General features: G+C 34.3%; 1 protein-coding gene across 1 annotated transcript; it reads right to left on the bottom strand.

Moving 5' to 3' along the window:
- Positions 1–6,022: 6,022 nt before the first annotated feature.
- LOC114738864 (protein SIEVE ELEMENT OCCLUSION B) lies at positions 6,023–9,442 on the bottom strand. The gene is made up of 7 exons (XM_028926927.1): positions 9,200–9,442; positions 8,987–9,079; positions 8,271–8,716; positions 8,079–8,173; positions 7,849–7,979; positions 6,995–7,462; positions 6,023–6,897 (listed from the first exon to the last, which is right to left on the bottom strand). Exons 1-7 carry the CDS (start codon positions 9,413–9,415, stop codon positions 6,319–6,321), a joined length of 2,028 nt encoding a protein of 675 aa, XP_028782760.1. The 5' UTR covers positions 9,416–9,442; the 3' UTR covers positions 6,023–6,318.
- Between the last annotated feature and the right edge of the window lie 14,475 nt (positions 9,443–23,917).

The raw sequence follows: 23,917 nt of genomic DNA, 5'->3' as shown, positions 1-23,917 counted from the left end.
GTTCTATAAAATAGTAATTATATTTATTGTTGTTAAACTTATAAGTTAACTCTTTAAGTTTAGCCTTTTTACATTTTTAACTTATAAAATCATGTCTTATGTCGAGTCATTGTTAAACTCATGTTAGGCATAAGCTTAGTTCAACTTATGAGTTCACTCATCGAGTTTACTATTTTTACATTCTTAACTTATAAAATTATATCAATTCACCCTTACGTTAAATTTTTGAATTTAGGATATTTAGAGACTTTATATGTGATTTTTATAAAAATTTTTTTTGCTGAATATGATAAATTATGTAAGGTGATGAATTTAATTTTAATTATTTGGATTTAAAATATATTTCAATGAAATTGTTATATTTTTATATTTTAATTATTTAATTATATATTTTTAATATCAATTTATAAATAAAAGTAAACTCTTACAAGCTTATCATTTGAGTTTACATTCCTATTACAAGTTTGCTCATACTTATGAGTTTGACAACCTTAATTGTAGCTAATACACATAATCAATAGGAGTATTGTAAGAAATATAATACTCCCTCCGTTCCTTATTATAAGAGACATTTGATGCTTATGGCATGTTCCTATATATAAGAGACACTTACAAGTTGTCTCTACTTTTTTGTGTTGATTTACTATTTTACCCATATTTATTATCTCCAACTCACACTCTCTCTCCCTCCCACTTCTCTTTCTTTTAATAATTTAATTGTTCTCTCTCATGCTCTCTCTCCTTATTAATGAGGGTATTTTTGGAAAAAATTATACTTTTACACATTAATTGTTCTTAACTAATTTTAACTGTTTTTTTGATCAACATACTTCGGTTATTTGTCTCTTATACTCCCTCCGTTTCTTATTATAAGAGACAAATAACCAAAGTACGTTGATCAAAAAAACAGTTAAAATTAGTTAAGAACAATTAATGTGTAGAAAGTATAATTTTTTTTTTCAAAAATGCCCTCATTAATAAGGAGAGAGAACAATTAAATTATTAAAAGAAAGAGAAGTGGGAGGGAGAGAGAGTGTGAGTTGGAGATAATAAATATGGGTAAAATAGTAAATCAACACAAAAAAGTAGAGACAACTTATAAGTGTCTCTTATATATAGGAACATGCCATAAGCATCAAATGTCTCTTATAATAAGGAACGGAGGGAGTAATAAGGAACGGAGGGAGTACATATTTAATACAAATAATTATAATACTTATTTAAAATAAATAACTAATTTAACAATTTTTTAAATTTATTTAAATTAGCCAATGGAGCTATTACATGAACAGCATCAACGTGATACGCGTGTGCGTCTTATCTGTGGCATAAAGTATGAACTTTATCTGCGGGACCGCGGGCTTTGAGATAAAGGCGTACAAACTACAAAGTGAGAATCAAACCAGCCTGGGGCTCTTATTCCACCACACCTCCCATCTGTTTACCATCTGACAAAATGTTTCATTTTTTTTTTAATTACAAACTCTGATCCTAATTATAAAGATTTATTAACTAATTTAAAAAGATTAAAGAAATAAATTGAGTTAGTTATTCGTCTTAAATAGATGTTATTTTTTCTAAAATATCCATACTAATCAAATATATTAGTTAGAACTATTATTATTAGAAAGACTGTTTTAGAAAAAAAAAATATAAATATGAAAAATAAAATGGATTGGGATCTTATATTTAAGATCAAAATAAAAAATCAAATAAGGTTTTATATTAAAAACCGGAAGTAGTATTTACAAAGACAAAAAACAGCCGTCTTTTTAAAAATAAAAAATTAAAAAAGAGAGTAGGGGTGATGGAGTCCTCTTGGCCTCGTTCTCAAGCACGCTCTGCTTCATAAGAATCCATTGCCCCATTTCGCCCGTTGTTTTTTTTTTCTTAATTAGAAAATAAAACACTATCGTAATTATAAATCGCCTGTTGTTTCTTCATTTCTTTTAACTCGAATATATTATGAAAATGTTCATGCAATTCTCAACATCTGGCAAACACGCTAACATGATTAGGAGCTTATTGGGGCCACTGTGTTCCATATCAATATCTCACTTTTCTTTTTCCACCGTTCCCCTCTAGTGTTGGTATCCACTGTCTGCCGGAACGAAGAGATAAAAGGGTAAAGTGGGCCCAGTAAACTAGAGGTCAATATTTATTGAAAATAATAGATTTTTTTTATTAAAAAAAAGCACTGTTATCACGAGGGGGGAAATCTGAGGATGAGATGATAGAAATCTCTGGAGAGGAGGAGAGAGTTAAAGATGTGGTTCTCCGATAAGGAGCCACGTAGTACGCTCATACCAACTCCTCCGGCTACGCTATGAAAAGACCAAGCTATCCCAGTCATAACCACATCCCCATCTGCCGCAATGATCTATTATTAGCACGTTGGTATTTTCGATTAACTATAACTATAATGACGCCGCATGTCCTTCCCCAGGGCATTAAATATATATGATTATTTTTTGACTGCTTACGTGTTAAGGGCATTTTTGAAGGGAGACGGAGTGGAAACAATTATATCCACAAGCCTCTGATTAAAAAAAATTAAACTAGTACAAAATTAATTTTTTAAATTTTTTTGTTCCTTTTTATGCAAAATATTATGGGTAAATTTTCTAAAAATACTATGAACACAGAATTTTCTAAATTTAATCTTCAAGCTTCGTCCGGCTCCCAAAAAAATCTTACATCGTCTTCGAAACTTATTGTTTTTTACCAAATAATTGTAACAGTTCTGCTCGCATCCCAAGCCAAAAGAGAAAATGCCAATGCCTGTAGTTTCAGAAATCAGTAATCTATTGCCACGTCTTACTGGTGCTGTCGCTACTCGCTATATTCCAAAACACATTAAGGGGGTGTTTGGCTTTTTTACCAAACCATGGTTTGGTTTGCCAAACACCTCCATTTTTTTTAAAACCAAGGTTTTGGGCAAAACCTTGGTTTCAGATAATCAGGCGGGGCATAGCTTCTGGGACAATTACTGGGCTTCAGCTCACGGAGGGAACAACACGCAGGGGGGCGATACTTAGGTATCCCTTATTTAAATAATATAAATAATATTATTTATAAAATATTATTTATATTTATAAATAATATAAATAATATTTTTTGGCAAAATAAATCATTTTCCTAAAAACATATTTATTTTATTAATATATACACACTAATTTCTTATTATTTATATTATTTATGCCATATTTATTATGTTGCCAAAATATATATTATTAATAAATTTATTACTTCAAATAAACATATATTATGAAATATATATTATATGTAATTATCATTTAAACTTATGTCCTTTTTAGTAATTTTTACATATCAAAAAGCACTTCTGACAATAATTATCCAAACACTCTCACTTTATCAGAATCACTTTTTCAGAAAATCTATTCTTTCAAAATCTATTCTCTCCAGAATCTATTCTCCAGAAGCTATTCTGCAAACCATGGTTTTGCCTCATCCAAACACCCCCTAAATTCAAGTCATTATAAAATCGCATTAAAAAAATTTTCAAGTCCGAATATCAAAGATCTTTGTACAACAGTGATATTTTATAATATTCTCTCCTGACTATTATATGAATTTAATTGAAAGATTCACCCAACAAATCCTTGACTAAAATGCACGCGGTCCCCCGTAGCTAGTAGGCACATAAAAAGAAAAAATCATAAATAATTTTCGCCAAAAAAGCTAAAAAAACATAAACAATAGAAAAAGACTTGGAGGTGGTTGACAACGTTGAGAAGCATTTTTTATAAGATGAGACAAATTTTTATACGTATTTATTTTATAAACTGTAAAAATATTTTTAAAATTATAATTTGATTTCTATTTAAATAACCCATTGTACCTTCTCAGCCTAACAACCCATAGCAGTCTGTTTTTCACTTTTTCTTCTTTTCTTTTGGACTTTTGAAATAAAAACCCAAAGAAAAAAGCACACCTTCTCTCGAGAGAGCTCGGGTGGGGACAACAAGTAAAGTGTCATTTGTAATTTTTGTTCATAAATTTTGCTTGTATTTAATCAATAATTAGTTCATTATTAATTAATCCAACGAAGACTTCCTTGTTCTTTGTCAATTGTCATTATCACTCACGTACGCACCACTCAAGCCAAGGTCTTTACTTTTGTGACGACTCTAAAGGCAACGTCATCACGGCTATCAAGAGATTGCCATCACAATTTAATTTGTATAAAAATCTTACTTATTGTATTGATTTCAAAGCATTACTTAGAGTAATAATTACGATCAAGAGTTGCGGGTAGTATCCGATAATTTACAGCACATCCATATAAAAGTAATACTCTCTCCGGTACATGATATAAGAACGTTGCTCGGAAAAAAATTGTGATCTAAAATATATAATATCATAATAATTAATCTAAATTTTTTACTATTTTTTATTAAAAAAATTTATGTGAGTTGAGTCCCGAAAGTTTACCAGGACTAGAGCATGCTTCCAGGTTTAGAGAGTGTTTGCAGAGGTATTTATAGATTGTCCATCAACAAGATCCTCATATCGGTAACAAGATTCGAACTCACGATATTGTGGGTTATGAGCCGACTCCTAACCAACTGGACCAACTCTTATTGGTTATAATTTATTTACTTTCACTCTTATTAAATGTAGGAGAGAGATAAGAAATAATAAAAGTTAACATTAAATGTAACTTTGTTTTTTTCATGATAAAATAAGAAAATTATATCATTTTAAGACAAATTTAATGATCAAACTTTTATTCCATGGTGCCTGAATAAATTTAACTAACTTATTATATTATAGTCCACAGGAAATACTTTCTCAGTTCCTCCTGTCATTTTTACAAGACCTTTTAACTAAATTACACCATTTAAGAAAATAATTAGAATTACTTAAGAGCAATAAATATATAAAAATTGAATATTGCTTTTTTAAATATGTGCTTATTTAATAAGGGAGCAAAGAAAATACTACAGTTAATAAGATAAAAGATAACAACAAATAATAAAAAAATTATTAGGGATAAAATTAGTAAAAACACAGTTAATATCCACACACTTCTAAGTATCATCTAATAAAACGAATGAAACTAATTCAACTTTTGTATGTCATACAACGGAGAGGAGGCCAGGCATCTCAGCTCAAAATATGCACTGCTGGCGGGTGAACTTATAAATTGGACACCTTTTTTTTTTTTTGGACCAAGATAAATTAGACACCTTCACTTGTTTGATTTTCACTACTACTACATTAACAACCACATCTTCCATAAAAAGACTGGTGGGGGGCGAAAGGAGCAATTAATTTCCTCTTTATCAGTCCCCTCTAATTAACTTGGAAGCTGCACCAGCCCAACATTAGAAACAAGAAGCTGCCAAGACAATGAACAATAATGACGCAGTCACGAGAGACAATTAAGGCCTGTTTGGATGTATCTTCAAATCTTGGTTTGAAAACCCAAATCATAGTTTGAAAAAAATACCATCCAAACAGTAGCAGAAAATATGAAACCATGATTTGGAGTCAAACCATGGTTTGGAACCCCAAAACCATGGTTTCACCAAAAGCAGTTGGGAGTTGCTTCTGACTTAAATTATTGGAACGTTTGGCGTGGGTCCTATGGCAGATGACAGAACAACCCCCAATAATTGATGCCTTCAGCCTTTCATTCCTCGGTCCTTCGCTCTTCACTCTTCAGAACGCCTTTCTGCTGTACTCTTTCCTCCATCACAAGGATAATTTAATATTATGTTTTATAAATATATATATACACACATATTAATTAATTATTAATTATATTATCTTATATATTATTAATTATGTTAGTAAAAATTATTTTATTAACAATTTTATTTGTTCGAATCAAAATAATGACGCAGACAAGAGAGACAATTAATCGATCATATTCCTCTTTTATCCTACCAAATTAACTCCGCTCTTTCAATTTCTTCACGTACTACCTTTATTCATCATTCTCATCGAATCAAAAATGTAGTCCAGAAAGCAGAAAAATATCGAGCAAAGACCGAAAATGTAAACTACACACTGAGCACTATGTTATTCAAAACAAAGATACATTAGTTTATAGTTCAAAGCATGGTACAAGTCCATGCACGGCGGCGATGCCAGAAAACTCAAGGACACCACTAGACACAAACTAAAGAGACGCATTCATATTTTATTACATTATTTTCTGATAATTTACGCGAAAAAGCGTGGTCCCGTACTGTGACACATTCTACAGGTCAAGCTCTCCACAACCCCCACACAAACTCAATCGTTCGTCACCACACAACATTGCATTTCCCTCACCGAGCTTCAGTTTCAACGGGCAGAATTAGTAGTGGCCTCCTCGTGGCAGCACTTGTAGGTGATGAAAATCTCCATAGTTTTGGGACATTCTGGGCACCTGATTCTCTCCGGCAGCTTCCCGGCAACGTTCGGAATCTCGAGGTGGGAGCAGCGGTGAAGGAGCCTGACCGCCTTCTCGTGGTAATCCCTGAACGACCCCTCGAATCCCTTGCTCTTCACAAGCTCCTTCCACTTCTCGTACTCAGCCACCGTCTTCAAGACGGTGGTTCCATGCCCGGTGAGAATCACCTCAGATCCTTTGCTCAGGAGGGCCCACCCAGTCTCATTCTTATATGACAGCATCTTCTGCACTTCCTTGGTCACGTCATCGTCCTCGGTCTTGTGCACCTTTGTCACGAACAGGCTCTCAATCCCGCTCCAGAATCTGCTAAAGATGTTCTTGTCTTCCTTCTCTACATGGAAAATCTCAATGGAGATCTTTTTCTCCTTCAGCAGGGCATCGTTAGCCATAGCCGTGGCATACTTGGTGAACTGTTGGACCCAATCCTTGTCGTGACCGCCATAAAAGAAGATGTATTTCTCCTCCTTGAACTGTTTCACACAAATTCATCTTCGATAAATACATATGCGCGTGCGAATGTTAAATAACGAATTGAGGTCTGCAAAGCAAGAGAGTATTCATACGTACCCATATAGGAATGCTGGGGTGAATGTGGGTGACGATGTTTTCGACCCACTGGCGACTGTGGTGAATTTCTTCTTCGCGGGTCTTGGTGAAGGGGAAGGCCTTGATTCCCCAAGACTCGACCAAATGGAAAGCGTTGTGGTGCAGAATCTTACCTTGGTGGTTCATGGTCACCACCATGGGCTTCTTTTTGAATTGCCATTCCTCTTTGATGTACTTGAACCCGGCGGCGCTTCCGAAGTGCTCCACCACGAAGAATGGCATCTTGGCTTTCAGATGCTCGAACTTCTTGCGCAGCTGGTCCGTCCATTCCTCCACGATCGGAACCCACACGATCTTGTGCTGATCCGTCTGATTCTTTGTCCTGATGGCCTCGTGGATTTTAAACACAACCGACAGCTCTTCCTCCGTGATGTCCAGTGTGGATATGAACAAGTAAACGTTCTTCTTTCTCAAGACATCAATGCTCACCTGTTAAGGCATTTTAACATTAATAACAACTTCAAAAGACAAGACCTCGGTATTACTTTAATTTAATTAATTTGGAGTTTCTTTTCTTGTTTTTTTTTTACCCCTGCACAGTGTACACATGACGCGCGTACAGGCAGGAAAGGTATCTCGTGTTCCACCCATAAACATTAGTTAACGTTTATTACCCCTGCACAGTGTTGTGCTTCAATTATTGCACCCCGGTCGGGTCAAAGTCATTATCAGTCCGGCCCAGTTTGACACACTCGAATTTCCGAATAATTTGGGAGGGGACTGAGGACATGATTTTTGGGGAGGGGTTTGCCCGATTGACAACAACACGCCTTTTATTCGAACAGAGCACAAAAGAGGGGTCACTATTCACTAACCGTGGTTTTGGAGGCACCATCGTACAGTGGTTTTGGAACATCGTACGAGAAAATGAGGAGCCTGAGCACCTCCATAGTCTCCGTTGGAGTTTGCATAGTCTTCCTGATTTTGTAATAGATTTTCATAACCTCTGTAGCACAAGATATTATATAAATCATCCTCCTTCAAATTCAATCCAACGACAGATATATAGCCACACGAGTTCCCAACCAAAATATTAATTACTAACCTATCTGTTGCCTGCATTCTGCGATCTGCTTCCTCAGCTTGCTGAGAATTATGTTAATCTTCTGACCATAGTGGGACAGTTCTTGCCTGTGCTCCCTGTATTCAGACAAACAGTTATAACCACATCAAACAAATAATATTAAGCACGCCAAACGAATTGATGAGGACAATTTCAAGGGACGGAGAAACTTACGACTCAGTGATGAGGCAATCGATCTGAGTGACGATGGCGACAATGGTGATGATGGCCCAGTAGACATCAAGTGGGATCTGTTCGGTGGCAGTGACCAAAGAGGGGACATCCTTGCTGTCGTACGAGGAGAGCCGCTCGAGCTCGAAGATGAGCTCGATAACTTGCAAGGTGGACTTGGTCAGAGTGTTGAGCTCGACGATGGCCTGGCGGTGCTTCTGCAGGGAGGCGGGTTTGGCGAGTCCCGGAACTCGCTTCAGCATAGCCACTGATTTCGCCAGTAAATCGTTGGGCTGCATCTGAGCAAGAAGCCAGATCTCACCATATTCCATGGCGAAAGCCGCAAGAGTAAGCACCGCTTTTGCGTCCCACTCATAGTGTGATAGCTTGCCCAGAATCGACATTGTGGTCTTGTGAGCCACTTGCTCACCCGGAGGCTTGCATTGCATCTTCCGTTCCAAAAAAAGAATAAAAGTTTAGTAAGATCATGGTGTCTTCAGATGTTCTCTGTTTATTTTCTCTTCGAGTTACAACACCTGATAATTTGTTAAATTCCTTCAATAATTTTAAGCCGTCACAGGATCGAAAGACTCACGTGACTTAAATTTGTCTTTTTACCCTTACCCACTTAGTCCAAAATTGTTTCTTTATCCTAAAATCTCAATCTCCTAGCTATAATCTTTGCATGTGCCAGAGAAGATGAAGGATTCGGGTATGACCTCAGAAGAAATTTGCCTGAGAGTGCAGAGGGGTGAGGAGAAGTTGGCTTGGGTGTTTTTGTCGTCGATGTGTTCCAAGCTTACTTGGGAACCCTGTAAAAAGATTCACCAGTGACAGAAAACATACAGGCAGGAGAAGAAGAAGCTAAGAGCAAGTACAAAAAAAAAAAAAAGAGCGCACGAGAAAGAGATTGAGGAGAAACGAAGAGAAACCTGGACAACAGTGTCAACAATGTGGGTAGAACGAGTGAGGGTGTTGTCAACAAGGGAGAAGAGGGGGCCAACATCGAACCTAGTGTCACTGTGGACATGGGTTGAGATGATCTGCTCCAGGATCTGGTCGTCGGACATGGTGAGAGGGTTGTGCTCACCCTCGCCACCGCCGGGAATGATAGATTTCAGTGAGAACTTAGGAGCCAGTGAGGCCATGATCACAGAGGGAGACTGATTCAGTGGGTATGAGGAGTGTCTCTAGAACTGAGTGCGCCCTTAAGCCGCGTTTCTGACCCTATTTATAACACAATGGATGGAGAGACTTTTGTTTTGGAGTGATGCCAAATTCCGTTACTATCCTTGAGATTATTTTAATTGAATGGTGAAAATTTTGGGCTCGTGGATAAATCCGGAGTCAGATTAGTTGGATAATGGGGCCTTGGGGTCCGGATACGAGGTGTAATAATATCTCCTCGCTTTGGCACAGCATGACATGTGGATTGAAATTGCCGTTCTGAGGTCCCCCTATTTCACTCACGTGATACTTTAAACAGGAGCAACAGTCCATGCTTCAAATCAGAATAATAATATCTCCGGTCAAAAAAAAAAAATCAGAATAATAATATAAATTAATTCAAATAAAATTTAACTTGATCAGTTTATCCGAAATTCGTAATTGGACGGACAAAAAGAGCCCTTCTTGCGTATTCACTACCGTGACGGGTCATCTGAAACGGGGTTTTATGGTTACCGGTAAAACAAACAAAGGCGTCTCTTTCACGCTGGGAAGGTTTAAGCCGGTTCATACTCTGAAATATCCTCTGACACGTTCCCCCGGCAAAACAAGATCGTTTGAGTACGGGCATGTTTGCTTTTTTTAAAAAAAATACTTTCACACAATTCAAATAAAAAATTGTTTTCAAAATTATAATTTAGTTTCTACAATGGAGATTTAACATTTCTCCGAGTTCTAAAATGCATCCAATTTTTTGTCCTCAAATCGTAATGTCTTTTTTACACAAACCTGAGTACATACGGGTTTTGTTTACAGCCATCCATAAACGCCGCCCTGAAGGGCTAGGGCCTAAAAAGGCCAGCTTTTTAAAGCTCACACACTTTAAAATTATCTAATTATTAAAGCTTAGTCTTTAAACATGTGGGTTTAGGATTTAAAAAGGTGAGCCTTTTTGTGTTTTTTTTAAATGTAAATTCTTTTTAATTGTTTTAAAATTAAAAAAACTTCTAAGACTTTTTATTCAAATAATAAATATTAGTAAAATAAACTAATGGTGTATAGAAAAAAAATAAAAATCTAACGAAACAGGAAAAACAGAAAGATAAAAACTTAGCAGCTAAAGATTAACAGCACAGACATCACTATTATTTTTAACTTTGTCTTCATCTTCATTAGTATCATCAAGATCAGTAATATTTGATTGTTCTTCAATACAAGTGAGCTCTTCTTTAGTGATAAAAATATTAAGGTGTTCGTCTTCATCTACCTTATCTATAATAAAACTATTCAGTAGTTATGAGTACAAATAAGAGCCTGGATATTTGTTCGAATAAGAAAAGTTTTACACCTTGTTAAGATATGTAAACCGATAGTAAAAGAAGATTTACTGGCTGTTGTAGTGATTAGAATGCTAAGAATATCTACTGCCATTCTTGAAATAATTGAAAATCGATTTTAATTGTTCTTCCACTAGTTCAAGATATCTAATTATTTTCAATTATCTGGCTTGAATATTGGTTTTTCTAAATATTTTTCTAATTCAAACTTATGTATAAAAGACTAATCCATAACTTTATAAATATATTAATAATATAAAAAAAATAGGCGAGCTTAAAAGGGCCGGCCCTTAGTCCTAACGGGTTGGCCTTTTTATCTTCAAGCCCTATAGAACCAGCTCTTTTAAGTTTAATTTCTTTTTAATCACCTAAAATACAAGCCCGGCCCTTCACTTAAAAAAACTGGTCTGGTGGACTTGGCTTGTTTTGACAGTTCTATTTTCTTTTAACTTTGGGGCTGATAGAGAAATGAGAAAGATCTAGAGTGGTCCCGATGGTTAGCAAGAACTAGGCTGATTATATATAATATGCAGTATTATGGAAATGTTAGTGTTTTGACATTGATAATTAACATGTGGCGGATAACATATGGGGTCCGTTGCAATTGAGAGTTTTGGGATGATAACTAACAATGTGATACGTGAGTCTCGGCTCACTTTTTTGGTTACAGGTTGTGGATCAAAATCTTAGCGAACCTCTGCTTTCAAGAAAACTAATCTCAGTAAACCTGTGTCGTCTAATTAGTATGATTATTTCTACTGTAGTTATAATTATAATTCTAAAAATACACACATGCATGCGTAAGACTAAATATATTTTTCGAAAAAGTGAAAAGATCCTCCCTCGATTATTTTTTTTATAAAATTTAAATAAACGAATTGTATTATTTAAGAAATCTATTGACATCAGTCAAATGTAATAAATATGCCAAGAAAAAACTTTTCTCTCAACATGTCATTATTTACAAGAGGACAACTATGGGAGAGGAATAGTGAAAAAAAGGTGAAAATGTGTAGAAAAAGATAATTCCAAAATGCCTCTTATAGAAAGAACCAATCAATTCAAAAATTTCAATCTTATAATAATTTAGATTTTCCAAGTATTATACCTTTTTTATGAAATTGATGACATAATGTTATACACTTTTCGATTAAATGCTGCTAGTGTTAATAATTTAAAGGAATGAGAAAAATAATTTAAAATCGCATAAAGCTCAATAAAATCAAATGTGCGAACATGTTGAAGCAAAAAAAATTGCTGGCCAACGGCTTCTCGCGTGGCTTCGCGGTCTGGCTTGAGCTAGCTTGACCCAATAAGAAGGCAAAGCTCAAGCCTACATTTAAATGCCACGTTCAGCTGACTAGGCCAGGAATATTTAACCAGAGCTTGGCCCCCCGGACCTATCAAACTAATTAATTTCTTGTTTCTTTAGGAGAAAGAAACATTATACTCCTCCGGTCCTTATTATAAGACTCTATTTGACTTTTTATTTGATCCTAATTATAAGACCCCAATCCATTTTGTCTCTTATATTTATGTATTTTTTTTCAAGATAATCCTTCTAATAATTATAGTTTTAGCCAATATACTTAACTAGCAAGGATATTTTATGAATGACAATACTTATTTATTATAAATAACCAACTTAACTTACTTCCTTAATCTCCTCAAATAAGTCAATTGGGTCTTATAATTAGGATCGGAGGAGTATATCTATAATGTTATATCATGCCGAATATACATATTATTATCTCATTTCTACAAATGATGTTTTATAATTAAGACAGAAGGTAATACTTAATAAAAACAGTATACTATTATATATATACACACATCAAGTTGTAAGCATTTAAAATCATGCACTCAATTTTGAAGCAAAAAAAAAAAGAAAATCATGCACTCGATTATAGCAACTTAATTCATTTTTTTTAATTAGTTGTCTGGCTAATTTGATCTTTACTGATTAACAGTAAGAAGAATTATTTTAAATGCTCTCCTAGGGTAACGCATATCATGTTTTTGTGTCAAGTTTTAAATTATACGCATTAAATGAATCATAGAAAACAATGGCAGCTAATTAACGTGATGATTTCTGCATTCAAGTGGACATGATAGTTAAAAAACAATTTGATGATAAATTTTAAACCTTATAATAATATTTAAAATTTCATATAATTTTTAAAAGCTTGTGCAGTAATCGGATTCGGTAGATATTTCCACAAACCCAGGGTAAATAAAAATATTTGGACCTTTGATTTGTGGAAGAATTACAGGAAAAAAAAACTGGAAATTACAAATCCCAAATTAAGTTTCGTGGTATAACTGCATTTGGTATTGACAAATCTGAATTTGTAAATAATAATAAATTTTTGTTGACATTCTTTATTTAATATTTATAAAATTTCAGTTTTTTTTTTTTGTCATTGTCCTTGATTTATAGAGTGAGTTTTGGGCTCATTTGCTCCCCGACGCCATTTTACCCCTCAATCAAACACCGAAGCAGCTCATTGGGAAGACACACACTTAAGGTAGATATTTTAAGGGAAAAAACAAATCTTTGAACTCTTTAATTTATGCAACTCAAATTTATTTTAAGGTCCATGAATAGAATTTCCATTTTTTAATTTTTAAGGCGGAAAAAAGATTATAATTTTTGGCTTTTGTTTCAGTTTTTTAAAAATGCAGCTGCGCGCACGAGTTTTCACGACCGTCCGTCGCTAAACGACAATGAACTAACAATTATGACTCCAGCGTCTTGCCTCATGTGTGGCTAATCATAGTTCATAGGGGCCTGCTTTTGTATTTGTGATTACCTTTATTCAAAAAAGAAAAAATCATTCGTATGTTTTTGAAAGAGGGCTCATAATGAGAATTACGGGAATTACGGGGTACAAAGCTTCTGTATCTCACAAAAAAATTGTAGCTTCTACGTATCTAATGATTTATATGCGCACTAAGTATACATGAATAACGAGAAAAGTGAAAATTAAATAATTTTCTTTATTCTTAATCCTATTTAGGAACTTTAAATTTGAGAATAGTATGGTCTATTTTTATAAGATTCAACATGGGCACTTGTCTCAACCTTTAGTTAATTTTTTTAATGATGTTCTTAATTATTTTTCTCTTATTATATTTTCTCTTTCTACACATTCTTTTTAATCTTTTTTCTTGTTTATTATAAAGACATATTTAGAAACAAAAAATATTTTTAACTTATTTTTTGTTTTAAAATAATTTTAATTAATTATTTATTATCTGTGAATTAGTTATTTAAAACTTATAATAAGAATATGACAAAATATTTATTATAGTTTATTAAAAACAATTTTCATGCTAAAGACCCATAGGACATGTTTGGAATGCCGAAAAATATTTTTAAAAAATATTTACATATGAATCAAAAATTTTTTTTTCTCACATAAAATATAAATACCGTAAAATAATTTTTTAAATTATAGTTTAATTTTTACTTAAAGAGGCCGTAAACTCAAAAGTAACGTGAAATGCAAATACGAAATATTGGTCCCCATAGGCCCAAAAAAAAGAGGAGGAGGAGTAAGAAATAGATCAGGAATCGAAGATGTGAGTTCGAAGCATTGGATTTTAATAATATACTCTTCCGCTCCTTAATATAGGACCCAATTCTTGAGTTGGTTTTAGTCCTAAATATAAGACCCATTTATCATATTTATCAATTTTCTCTAAATTACCCCCATAGACACTCTCTCAACCATAATCAAGTAAAAGAGGGGATAAGGTATTAAGAAAGATAATTGTGGTGTTTTAGAAAAAATGTGTGATATTTCTTATAATTAACTAACTTACCTAACTTTCTTAATCTAATCAAATTAGTTAAATGTGTTTTATATTAAGTACCGGAAAAGTAGTAAATATAAGATCACAAAGCGATGGCCCCTTCTTCTAATGAGCATTATATGAATATAGAAACAAAAAATTAAGATATGAAAAAATCCGGACAGGATAGAGCCGGTTTGAGTAATAATTTGGGCAGTGCAGGGAAGATGGGAGCCAGTATCGTGGTGTGATGTGAGGGCGAGAAATTAGATTAGAGTACGTGAAGACGGTGCTGGTAAAAAAAAAAAAAAAAGTACGTGAAGACGGGAGAAAAAGGACAAGGCGGAGAAAAGCATGACGAGCGGTGCAGAATGAAGAATGACTATGAAAGGGCAGACATGGACGGACGATGGTGGTTTCCGCATTAGGGTTGCCTTTTACCCATTTTAAAAGTATTTAGGTAAAAACTAAACTATAAAATAAATATGTGAAAGAGATTATCTCATTTTACAGAAAACTACTTTTTAAAATTACTTATTGATGTTGTCAAACACCCTTTTTGTCTCTTTGATTATTGAGTAGAGCTGTGAGGATGTAGAAAAGTACTCTTCTAATAAGACAGAAAAAAGATGTTTTTCGGTTCTCTTTGTAAAACATTAAGAGAAATTCTATATATTAATATATAATTTTACTCTTCATTTATTATTGTGTTGATTTTGTTTATATGAAAAATAATATATATTAAATAAAGATAAAATTTAAAAGTTGTTGAATTTTAAATGAGACTTGTTAAAATTTAAAGTTTTTTTATTTATGTAAAATATGTTAGAAGTAACTTTTAAATAGGGTTGGAAGAATAATTCATGATACTATTTTTCCCGTCATTGTGTTTAATTATGTGGGGACTCATCACATGATTTTCCAAGCTGCATTATTGGTTGGGCAAAAGAGCACCATTGTCTAGTGAGAAAGCAAAGCATTGGCAGATTGGTCAGCTCATCATCTGGAACCCACTAATATGTTCATCCATTGGTTCCAGGCTTCTCTTTTGTTGGGTTTGGGAGCCTACCTGTCGATCCTCCCACCTTCCACATCGATGTGCATTCCGCAATGCAAAACCCCCTGTTTGGTTGCAGCAACTACTAGTTGTTAGTAACTCCTTATAATTATACCCTCATAAAAAATCTACGTTAGGATCTCCCATCTTTCCCCTCCACCCAAACACACCACTAGAGGAGTTGTTAGAACCCTTGGTAAATTTTAAATGTCCGTTTTGAAGCGTAGGAGCAGTGCAGTATACTCCTCTTTTTTTCTGACCAGATGTAATATGCTTCTTTCTAAGACATTTTTAACGTATTTGACATAAATTAAAAAAAAACTTTAAATTTTATTAACTTTTTTTAAAATATAATAATTTTACAACTTTAATTCTATTTAATATATACATCCTCAAAAAAAAATCTATTCTATAATAAATAGAAGACAAAACAAAATATTAATATTAAAAATTTAATGACATCATTATAAATAGGATTAAAATCTTCTTAAAGGAGTATTCTCTTCGGACAACTACTTTATTACTGACCCTAAAGCTATTTTCCCCCTCAAAAGTCATCTCAAACTGACTTTTTGGTTTTAAAAACAGTTTTTTGAAGATATAAAACATGATACTGAACAGGCCCTTAGCTTTTCCATTCCTAAAGCATGTGTTTCAATTAATTAAGGGGGTGTTTGGGAAACCCAAAACCATGGTTTCAGAAGCACTTTTCCGCAAAACGAGGCAATCTCCTCCACATATTTATTTCGTAATCCGTAAAAGCACTTCTGAAACCATGGTTTGGTTTCTCTCCAAACACCCCCTAAACCTGACCTTCGATCCCAACGTGATTCACGTGGATTTGTTAACTTTCTCCTTAATTAGTAGTATTAATCATAATATAATATATTAACTTTTGATCCCAGCTTTTTATTTATTAACAATCTCACCCAAAAAAAATTATTGGCCAATGACCTTTTATTATTTAAACAGAAATGAGATTCTAATAATCTAACGAGTCGTGAATCATCATGAACATCCCCACGCGCAAACCTTCCAACAAAAACAAGCTTATATGCAACCAAACTCATTATTTGTTTTAGGTTACACACCTTGTTATTTTGCACACAATATATTTGTTTAGAATAATTTATAAACAACTTTTTAATATGAGATAAATAAGAAAATTTTTCTGGTGAAAAAAAGAAGAAGAAAATTTTGTCCCAATTTATATGAAACATACTGTATTTAAAAGTACTTAAATAAACAGATCCAAACAACATATTTCTCCGGAAGTGAGAATAAAACTTTCCTTATCTACATTGTATTCTCTAGAACCAGATTAAATAACTGTTTTCAAAGCATGGTACCATTTCAAACAAGTACTTTTTACCCTGTAACACATTACTTCTGATCTTAAATATAAGAGTTAGTTGACTAAATAGATTAAAAAATAAGTTAAGTTAGTTATTTGTTATAAATAGATATTGTATTTTCTAAAATATCCTTACTAATCAAATATATTGGTTATAACTACTATTATTAAAAGGAGTATCGTTGAAAAAAATAAATAAATATAGAAATAAAATAAAATAAAATATTATATTTAGAATTAAAATAAAAATAAAATAAAATTTTATATTGAGAACGAAAGATAATGGAAGTGACGTTAAATAAATAAAAATGTCCCACGCGCTTAGAGATCAGTTATGCGTGAAAACGGGAAAAGGAGTGGATACCAAAAGCATGAAAAGTGACAACTGACAAGCGAGAGGATGATTTTGTGGTTGGCAAAAATCTGAAATACACGACTTTAGTAATTGGGCCGGGGACAAAATTCCCAAAACTCCACTCCAACGCCCTTACTATGAACAGCCACCATGAAAAAGCGACAAAGTATCAACATTGCCCCACTGTGTTGTGACCTTTGGATCCCAACGTGACTCACGACATCAGCCTTTTCCGCGGATATATCTCATTGTATTCATTTTGTATAAATTAAATATACCTGTGAGGACACGTATAACGTACCGTATACACCAATGTACTTCACTCATCGGCATCAACTGCATGTCACTACTTTAAATTGATTCATTCTTTAAACTAGAATACACACACACACATACACATGACTTAACCAAGCCACGTCAGAGCATTATATTAGTAGGCAATCCTACAATTAGGGGCTTGAAAAGCAAATTTCAGCATCCACGCGCGACATTATACTAACGTTTAGTCTCTGACCAGTTCTCTGAAAAATTATTCACTCATTAAACCTTCCAACACAAGTGAGATTAATTATACGTCCCACCAACCACGTGCTTAAAGATGAGTGGTGTGTGAAAACGGATAAGAAGAGTTGATGGCAAAAGGCACCAAAAGCCGGTAAGCCACGGGCGAAAGGGTAATTTTGGAGGAAGCCCGCGTATTTAAAAAAGCGGTACTCAGGTCACATGCAAATAAATAATAATCACTTTAATTTTAAATGGCATGGCGACAAAGTTCCCAAAAATGCAGCGCAGAGCAACGCTTGTTGTCCCCGTGTTATTTACCGATTACCATCAAACAAAGCGAAATGGGTTCACATTGCCCAGAAGATTGAAGATTCTACAGAGAGCCAGTCTCTTCTTTTTCCCACTGTTCTATCTTGTCCTATAGTGGTGGTGGAGACGGAATCTCCTTTCTCTCTTCTAGCGTCTTCTTTCTTGCTAAACCAGTTTTTCAGGTTTAAAAAAAACAAAAAAACACAGAGCAAGTCTGGTCTATTTCTCGATGACGAAAGCAGAGAGCAGGTGTGTCAGATTTCACATGCAAAGCAACACTGAACATTTGAAGGTAAAGTCCATTCCCCATGGGTGTTAGAGTTATGATGGGGCCCCTTTTCTCTTACGAGCTGTGGTTTTTGGTTGGTGGCATTGATGAATAAAATGTTGAATTAAACAAGTAGAGTAGAGAACCCAGAAATCTAATGACGAAAATAGGACCATAATAATACGAGTTGGATCTCTTGAGAGGTTTATGCGGCACTGAGTTGCCGACAAAGACCAAGAGGCTACTTATCTAATACGCAAAACGGATTGTTAATATAAAAATTAATAAAAAAATTAAATTTGATTATAAATACAAGACCCTAATAGATTTTATTGCTATTCAAATTGGTTAAATAAATTTTATACTAAGTACTGGAGAATTATATTAAAAAAAGCCCCCAGGGATGTGGTAAAACTTAATTTTACCATGCAAATTTATTGTGGTAATTATGACGCATGACATGTGCTTATTTATTTGTATCGACTTCGTAAACGGGTAGTGTTAACAACTTGAAAACATCCACACGATTTTGTCCATTGTAGATTTGTAGTGCCGAGCATTGATGAAATTTTAGAACAGTGACGGGTTAATATACGTTTTTGTGGGCCTATTGAGTCTGACATTGGGCGTCTTTTGCTAAACTATTGGGCTTCCATGTTTCTACTAACGGGCCCGGTAAACTAGCAACACTAAATTCTTAGGTCCTAATAAGGCTGATTAAAGCGGGCTAGGTCCTATGCCCTATGTTTTTGTTTGTTTTCTTTTCTCCTAGCGAGGTCCGGTCTTTACTCCTTGCCTTTTCGGGCAGCTTTGCTTAATAAATGAGAGATCTGCTTAAGTCGAGGATGACGCATTTGGATATTTATTAATTATCGCCAACTAAAACTATATCCAAAAAAAAAATAAGTGCATGCAAAATTTAAAATGAACACAACATTCTGTTTAAGAATGGAGCTGCACATTTATGAGAAAAATAGGTATTTTGGTAATGAAGCAATCCTGTTCGAAATATTGTTAGGCACTACGAGAAGTCGGGAACTCGAATATTAGTTTACTGTGTTATGAAGGACTATTCTCTTTTACTAACACATGGCGCGTTGGTGACTATGTCGGCTTTAAAACAGGAAGAGCATTCCATGAAAGTGGAATGTGCGTATTGGGTCAGACACCTGAACCGATCAATCTGCACGGCTGGGTTAACAAACCGAAAACTGAAATCAAGCACATTGGGATTATATTTATGTAGTTCTAAAGTCCAATTCCATTAATCTTTAAATAAGTCCTATAAGGGCCTAAACGTACGAGTAAATGGGATGGACGGCATGCATTGGGGTTGGGCCTTCTAATGCGATAATTGTGTCCCTACTTTCCATCTCAACCAAATGCATCAATGCACATCGGCTGGGACAGCCTGTCTGATGCTGATACATATTGGGCTGATAGCTAGGGTTTTGAATAGGGGACGACGAAGCTCGTGAAGAAGAGTGTGGGGAAAAACAGAAACTTGAGACAACTTGGTCAATATGATACTATATTATCGTCATACTAACAAGTATCACTTTAATCCTTAATACTTGTGATATGCTCTCGCTATCAAGAAATGCATAAATTTTTTTAAAATTTTATCCTTATTAAATTTTTTCTCTATATCTATATATTTACAAATCATTCATATATCTCTTTCGTTTTTTTAATAAGAATTAAATAGAGGTAAAATTAGAAAATACACGTTAAATATAGTACAAATAATTTGCTCTGGGGACCAAAATTTCTCCATACAAATTACCTGCTTCCGGAACGAGATTGGTAATAACAAAGACCGTCGAAGTGCTAAAAACTAGGTGGTAGAATCTGAAGGCGGAGGTGGGTGGGGCACCTTTAGAACACAGGTACATAAAGAAAGAAGAGGGTATTGGGAGGGGCAGCAGTGAGTGCAAAATGTTATTTGTCGATGAGTGCCTGCTAGTGGAATGCTTGTCCTTAGATTGGCAACGGCGAGGCCAATGGCTGATGGGCTTTGTGCTTTTCTTATGCGCCTAAGCCCACGCTTGTCCTCATTTTAAGCACAACACCTCCTAGATCATGTTCATAGCTCGTGGAGTGCAATTTGACACCACAAACTATATTCTATATTTAAGATCATTTGTATATAATGGAAACAAACAGTTAAAAATCAGTTTAAAATAATAAATAAGTAATAAATATCTTTTTTCAAATATACCTTCAATTTATTTACAAATATGATAAGTGAGAGGAAACGGTGTGACAAATAAAAGAGATTATATAATTAAAAACAAAATTAAAAAATATTAAATATTAAATATTGTGACAAACTCTTCTCCCAGTCTAAAATTTATAAATAGAATCGGAACGCTAGAGTACTTTTTAATGAATCTTTCATAGGTCTTTTATGGGTTTGGATCATATTATAATCGATTTCTACATACCTCCACTATGCATCCACTTCTCCAACTATCCCCATTCCCTTTTCCCACTAGTTATTTCCTCACCAACTGACTTTTATAAGTAGTATATTTTTTATGGATTCGATATTACATATTGAATAAGTACAATTCTAATATATTTGGATGAAATTTAATATTCCTCGGACTCTAAATATAAGAACCCTTTTATAGTGTATATAAGGGTCTTATATTTAAGATTGGAAGAGTATAAAACAACATCTTATTTTCTATGAACACCGTGACCTTCTATAATTTTTTAAAATTATGTTATGGGCATTGACCCTAATGGAGTGCATAAAATTCAATAATTGAGTTGTATTATTATATGGACGATGGTATTGCCTTTACAAACATACATACATACATACCTATGAATACATATAAATACATAAGTACATATATATGTGATATCTTTCTATACATATGTGATACTTTTCTAAATTCAGTCACTTATTTATGATTTCCACTCATACAACTTACAGAAATCTGTCATCAATTCATCGTTCGCTCCCAGATGTCCATTCTAATATCAACACTGAGCCAATTTTAAATAAACACCACATTTGACACGGACAATATGCATAGTCTGCCTCACTACAAGAGTCTGCTTTTATATATACTACAGGAGGTGACCCTGAATTTGGCAAACCAATCCCCCGAGTTGAAGACCTATGATGAATCTTTGAAAATTTTCCTACTTCTCAAGGAAGCAAAACTTTTCTCCTTTTGATATATAGATATATCATAAGCTTGGATCTATCAACATTCATATCATAAGATATTTTTTCAAAGCATCATGAAGTCGCTAGTCTGATCTTATAAGTTTTCTATACATATTTAGATATTTGAATCAGTCCACGTGGCTGCTAACTACATATTCATATAATAATGCAGCAGATGAGTCCATGAAAGCGGCCGGAAGCAAGTGAAATGTTGAAGAGGATATAGTAGAAGTACATGGTACGTAGCAGTATATACAGGAGGTGTTGGGTTGTGAATCGTCCAAGCAATTGCACGCTCAAGCAAAGAGCAGAATAAACAATAGTTTGTGGCTGCTATTGTCTGCAATTTCCAATGCCATTGTTGGTAGAACACACAGCATCTTCACATGTGCTCTCTCTCATGCGCATGGAACTTTCTGATCTGTGACTGTGGCGCCTTCATCCCTATCCCTATTAAAGTGTTAAAGTCACTCTGATTTTTCACCACTCATCCCATTTCTTTTCGTTCTTTTCTCACGCCTTCAAGTTCATCATTATTATCGTCATCAAATGTACTCTCTGTTGGATGTGGGTCGTCTTCCTTTACATACTCTTAATCGAGTTTAGATGAGTAACTTGTTGAGACGGCTAGCTACTCAGAACTCTGGTGAGACATGATTGATTACTCAAATTATTTGACACCTGGGTAGCCCCCCCCCCCTTCCACTTTCTATTCTTTATCCCCAAGCAACCAGCTTTTCGGTTCCTCCATTGCACCGCTTATTATTATTATAGTCCCGCTCTACCCTCGGTTGGGGGGCCTTTAATAATCAGCCTCATTCTATTATATCTTTAACTTTGTGTCGTATTAAGATATGTATTTTCATCACTCGGAGTATGTGCCTTGATTTAGTGGGGAGGCTCACTCTCCCCAAAACGCATCGAGGAAGTGCGAAAATACACCAAAATGTCACTATGGCTGCCCAGAAAAGATGTGCCTTTCTCATCTCCCTCCCCCTTTTCTGGGGTTAATTAATACGCATTACATTATATATTGCGCCTATAAAATAATATGTTTAATTCAAAACAGGTACTCTTTTCTTGTTACTTCTCCTCTTTTGTATCATTGGAAAGAACTAATACAACTAATATTTTTCCGGCGTACGACACATGAATCCAAATGATCTCAGCCTGGCGAGATTATTAAAGCAATACAAAGAAGAGGATCTATATTTTTCGGCGAAGGAAGCGAATCGGCTTTTGAAAAGGAAAGGAAACAATAGAAAACGGAGCTGAAGGCGATAAGAGTATGAAACATGGGAAGAGGGAATAATGCGATAGAGTATTGTGAAATTTGAGAAGTGTGCCACTCGTGTCTCCGTTCTGATGGTTTTGAGAGTAATTTCGGAACAAAGAGAATGATGAAGTCTCATTGGCAATGATCCCTAACAGTTGAACCACAGAGAACTTTCTTTTTATTTTTTGACCCGAAGAACTTTCTTTATTCGGTGTATATCTTTTGTCATATATGTTAGGCCATGTTGCTAGCTTTGTTAGGGTCTGCTGCAATCTTTTCAACATGTTGAGCTGTAACGTTAATCATGTTATGTTGTTGTTGTTGGTTATCATTTTGTCCACTTTCACTTTTTACAACACCCCCTAACAAAACCAATCCTTTTCTTTTCTTTTCTTTTTTCACTTTCTCCTTTTGTTATTTTGACTAGTTATCCCTAAATCAGCCAAGCTTTAATTAAAGCGGTGAGTTATGAACTTTTTTTCAAAAAAAATTATTTCAAATCCCTTTATTTGGCCAAAACTTTTTCATGTAAAATTCATCTAATTAAAGATATTCCCTTTGCTTTGTGTCCAAGCAACTTGTCTAATTAACTGTAACAAGTTTAGGGTTAAAAATGCAAAAAAGGATCGTCAGTGTAAGAGATTTACCATATCAATTTTTATAGATTTACTTTAATTCAATTTGATTATTGGAACTTGGGATGAATTTTTTGGCGTTTCTGGCAACAAAAATATCCAGTAAACTCTATCCAAAAGCTTTATCTGATGACTTATGAAATTCAACTTTCAATGTTATTGAATGAAACATAAACAACTGGAAAGTCTATCAGAAATATAGTATGTAATACTTGACGTTGTTTTGGTTTTAAAAATTTAAAACCAGTGTTTTTTGTCCTTAAAATTTACCCCATTTATGACGAGTTGGAGACAGCCTTCCCCTACTGGGAAAGGAACCCACACACATTTCACACACATCCATCCCTATATACGACAATTTGTGATATAGAACCCATAGCTTAGGTTCCTCTATAAGAGCAGG

Source organism: Neltuma alba, unplaced genomic scaffold (assembly GCF_004799145.2).
Source record: "Neltuma alba isolate B1F8T4 unplaced genomic scaffold, ASM479914v2 tig00013699_pilon, whole genome shotgun sequence".
NCBI lineage: Eukaryota > Viridiplantae > Streptophyta > Magnoliopsida > Fabales > Fabaceae > Neltuma > Neltuma alba.
This window is presented reverse-complemented; position numbering and strand designations above follow the sequence as displayed.

Coding starts and splice junctions, on each gene's coding strand:
- LOC114738864 (XM_028926927.1), bottom strand. CDS start 9,415: ATGGCCTCACTGGCTCCTAAGTTCTCACTGAAATCTATCATTCCCGGC. Junction 8,174..8,270: donor GATTGCCTCATCACTGAGTC/GTAAGTTTCTCC, acceptor GTCTGAATACAG/GGAGCACAGGCAAGAACTGT. Junction 7,980..8,078: donor AGAATGCAGGCAACAGATAG/GTTAGTAATTAA, acceptor CTTGTGCTACAG/AGGTTATGAAAATCTATTAC.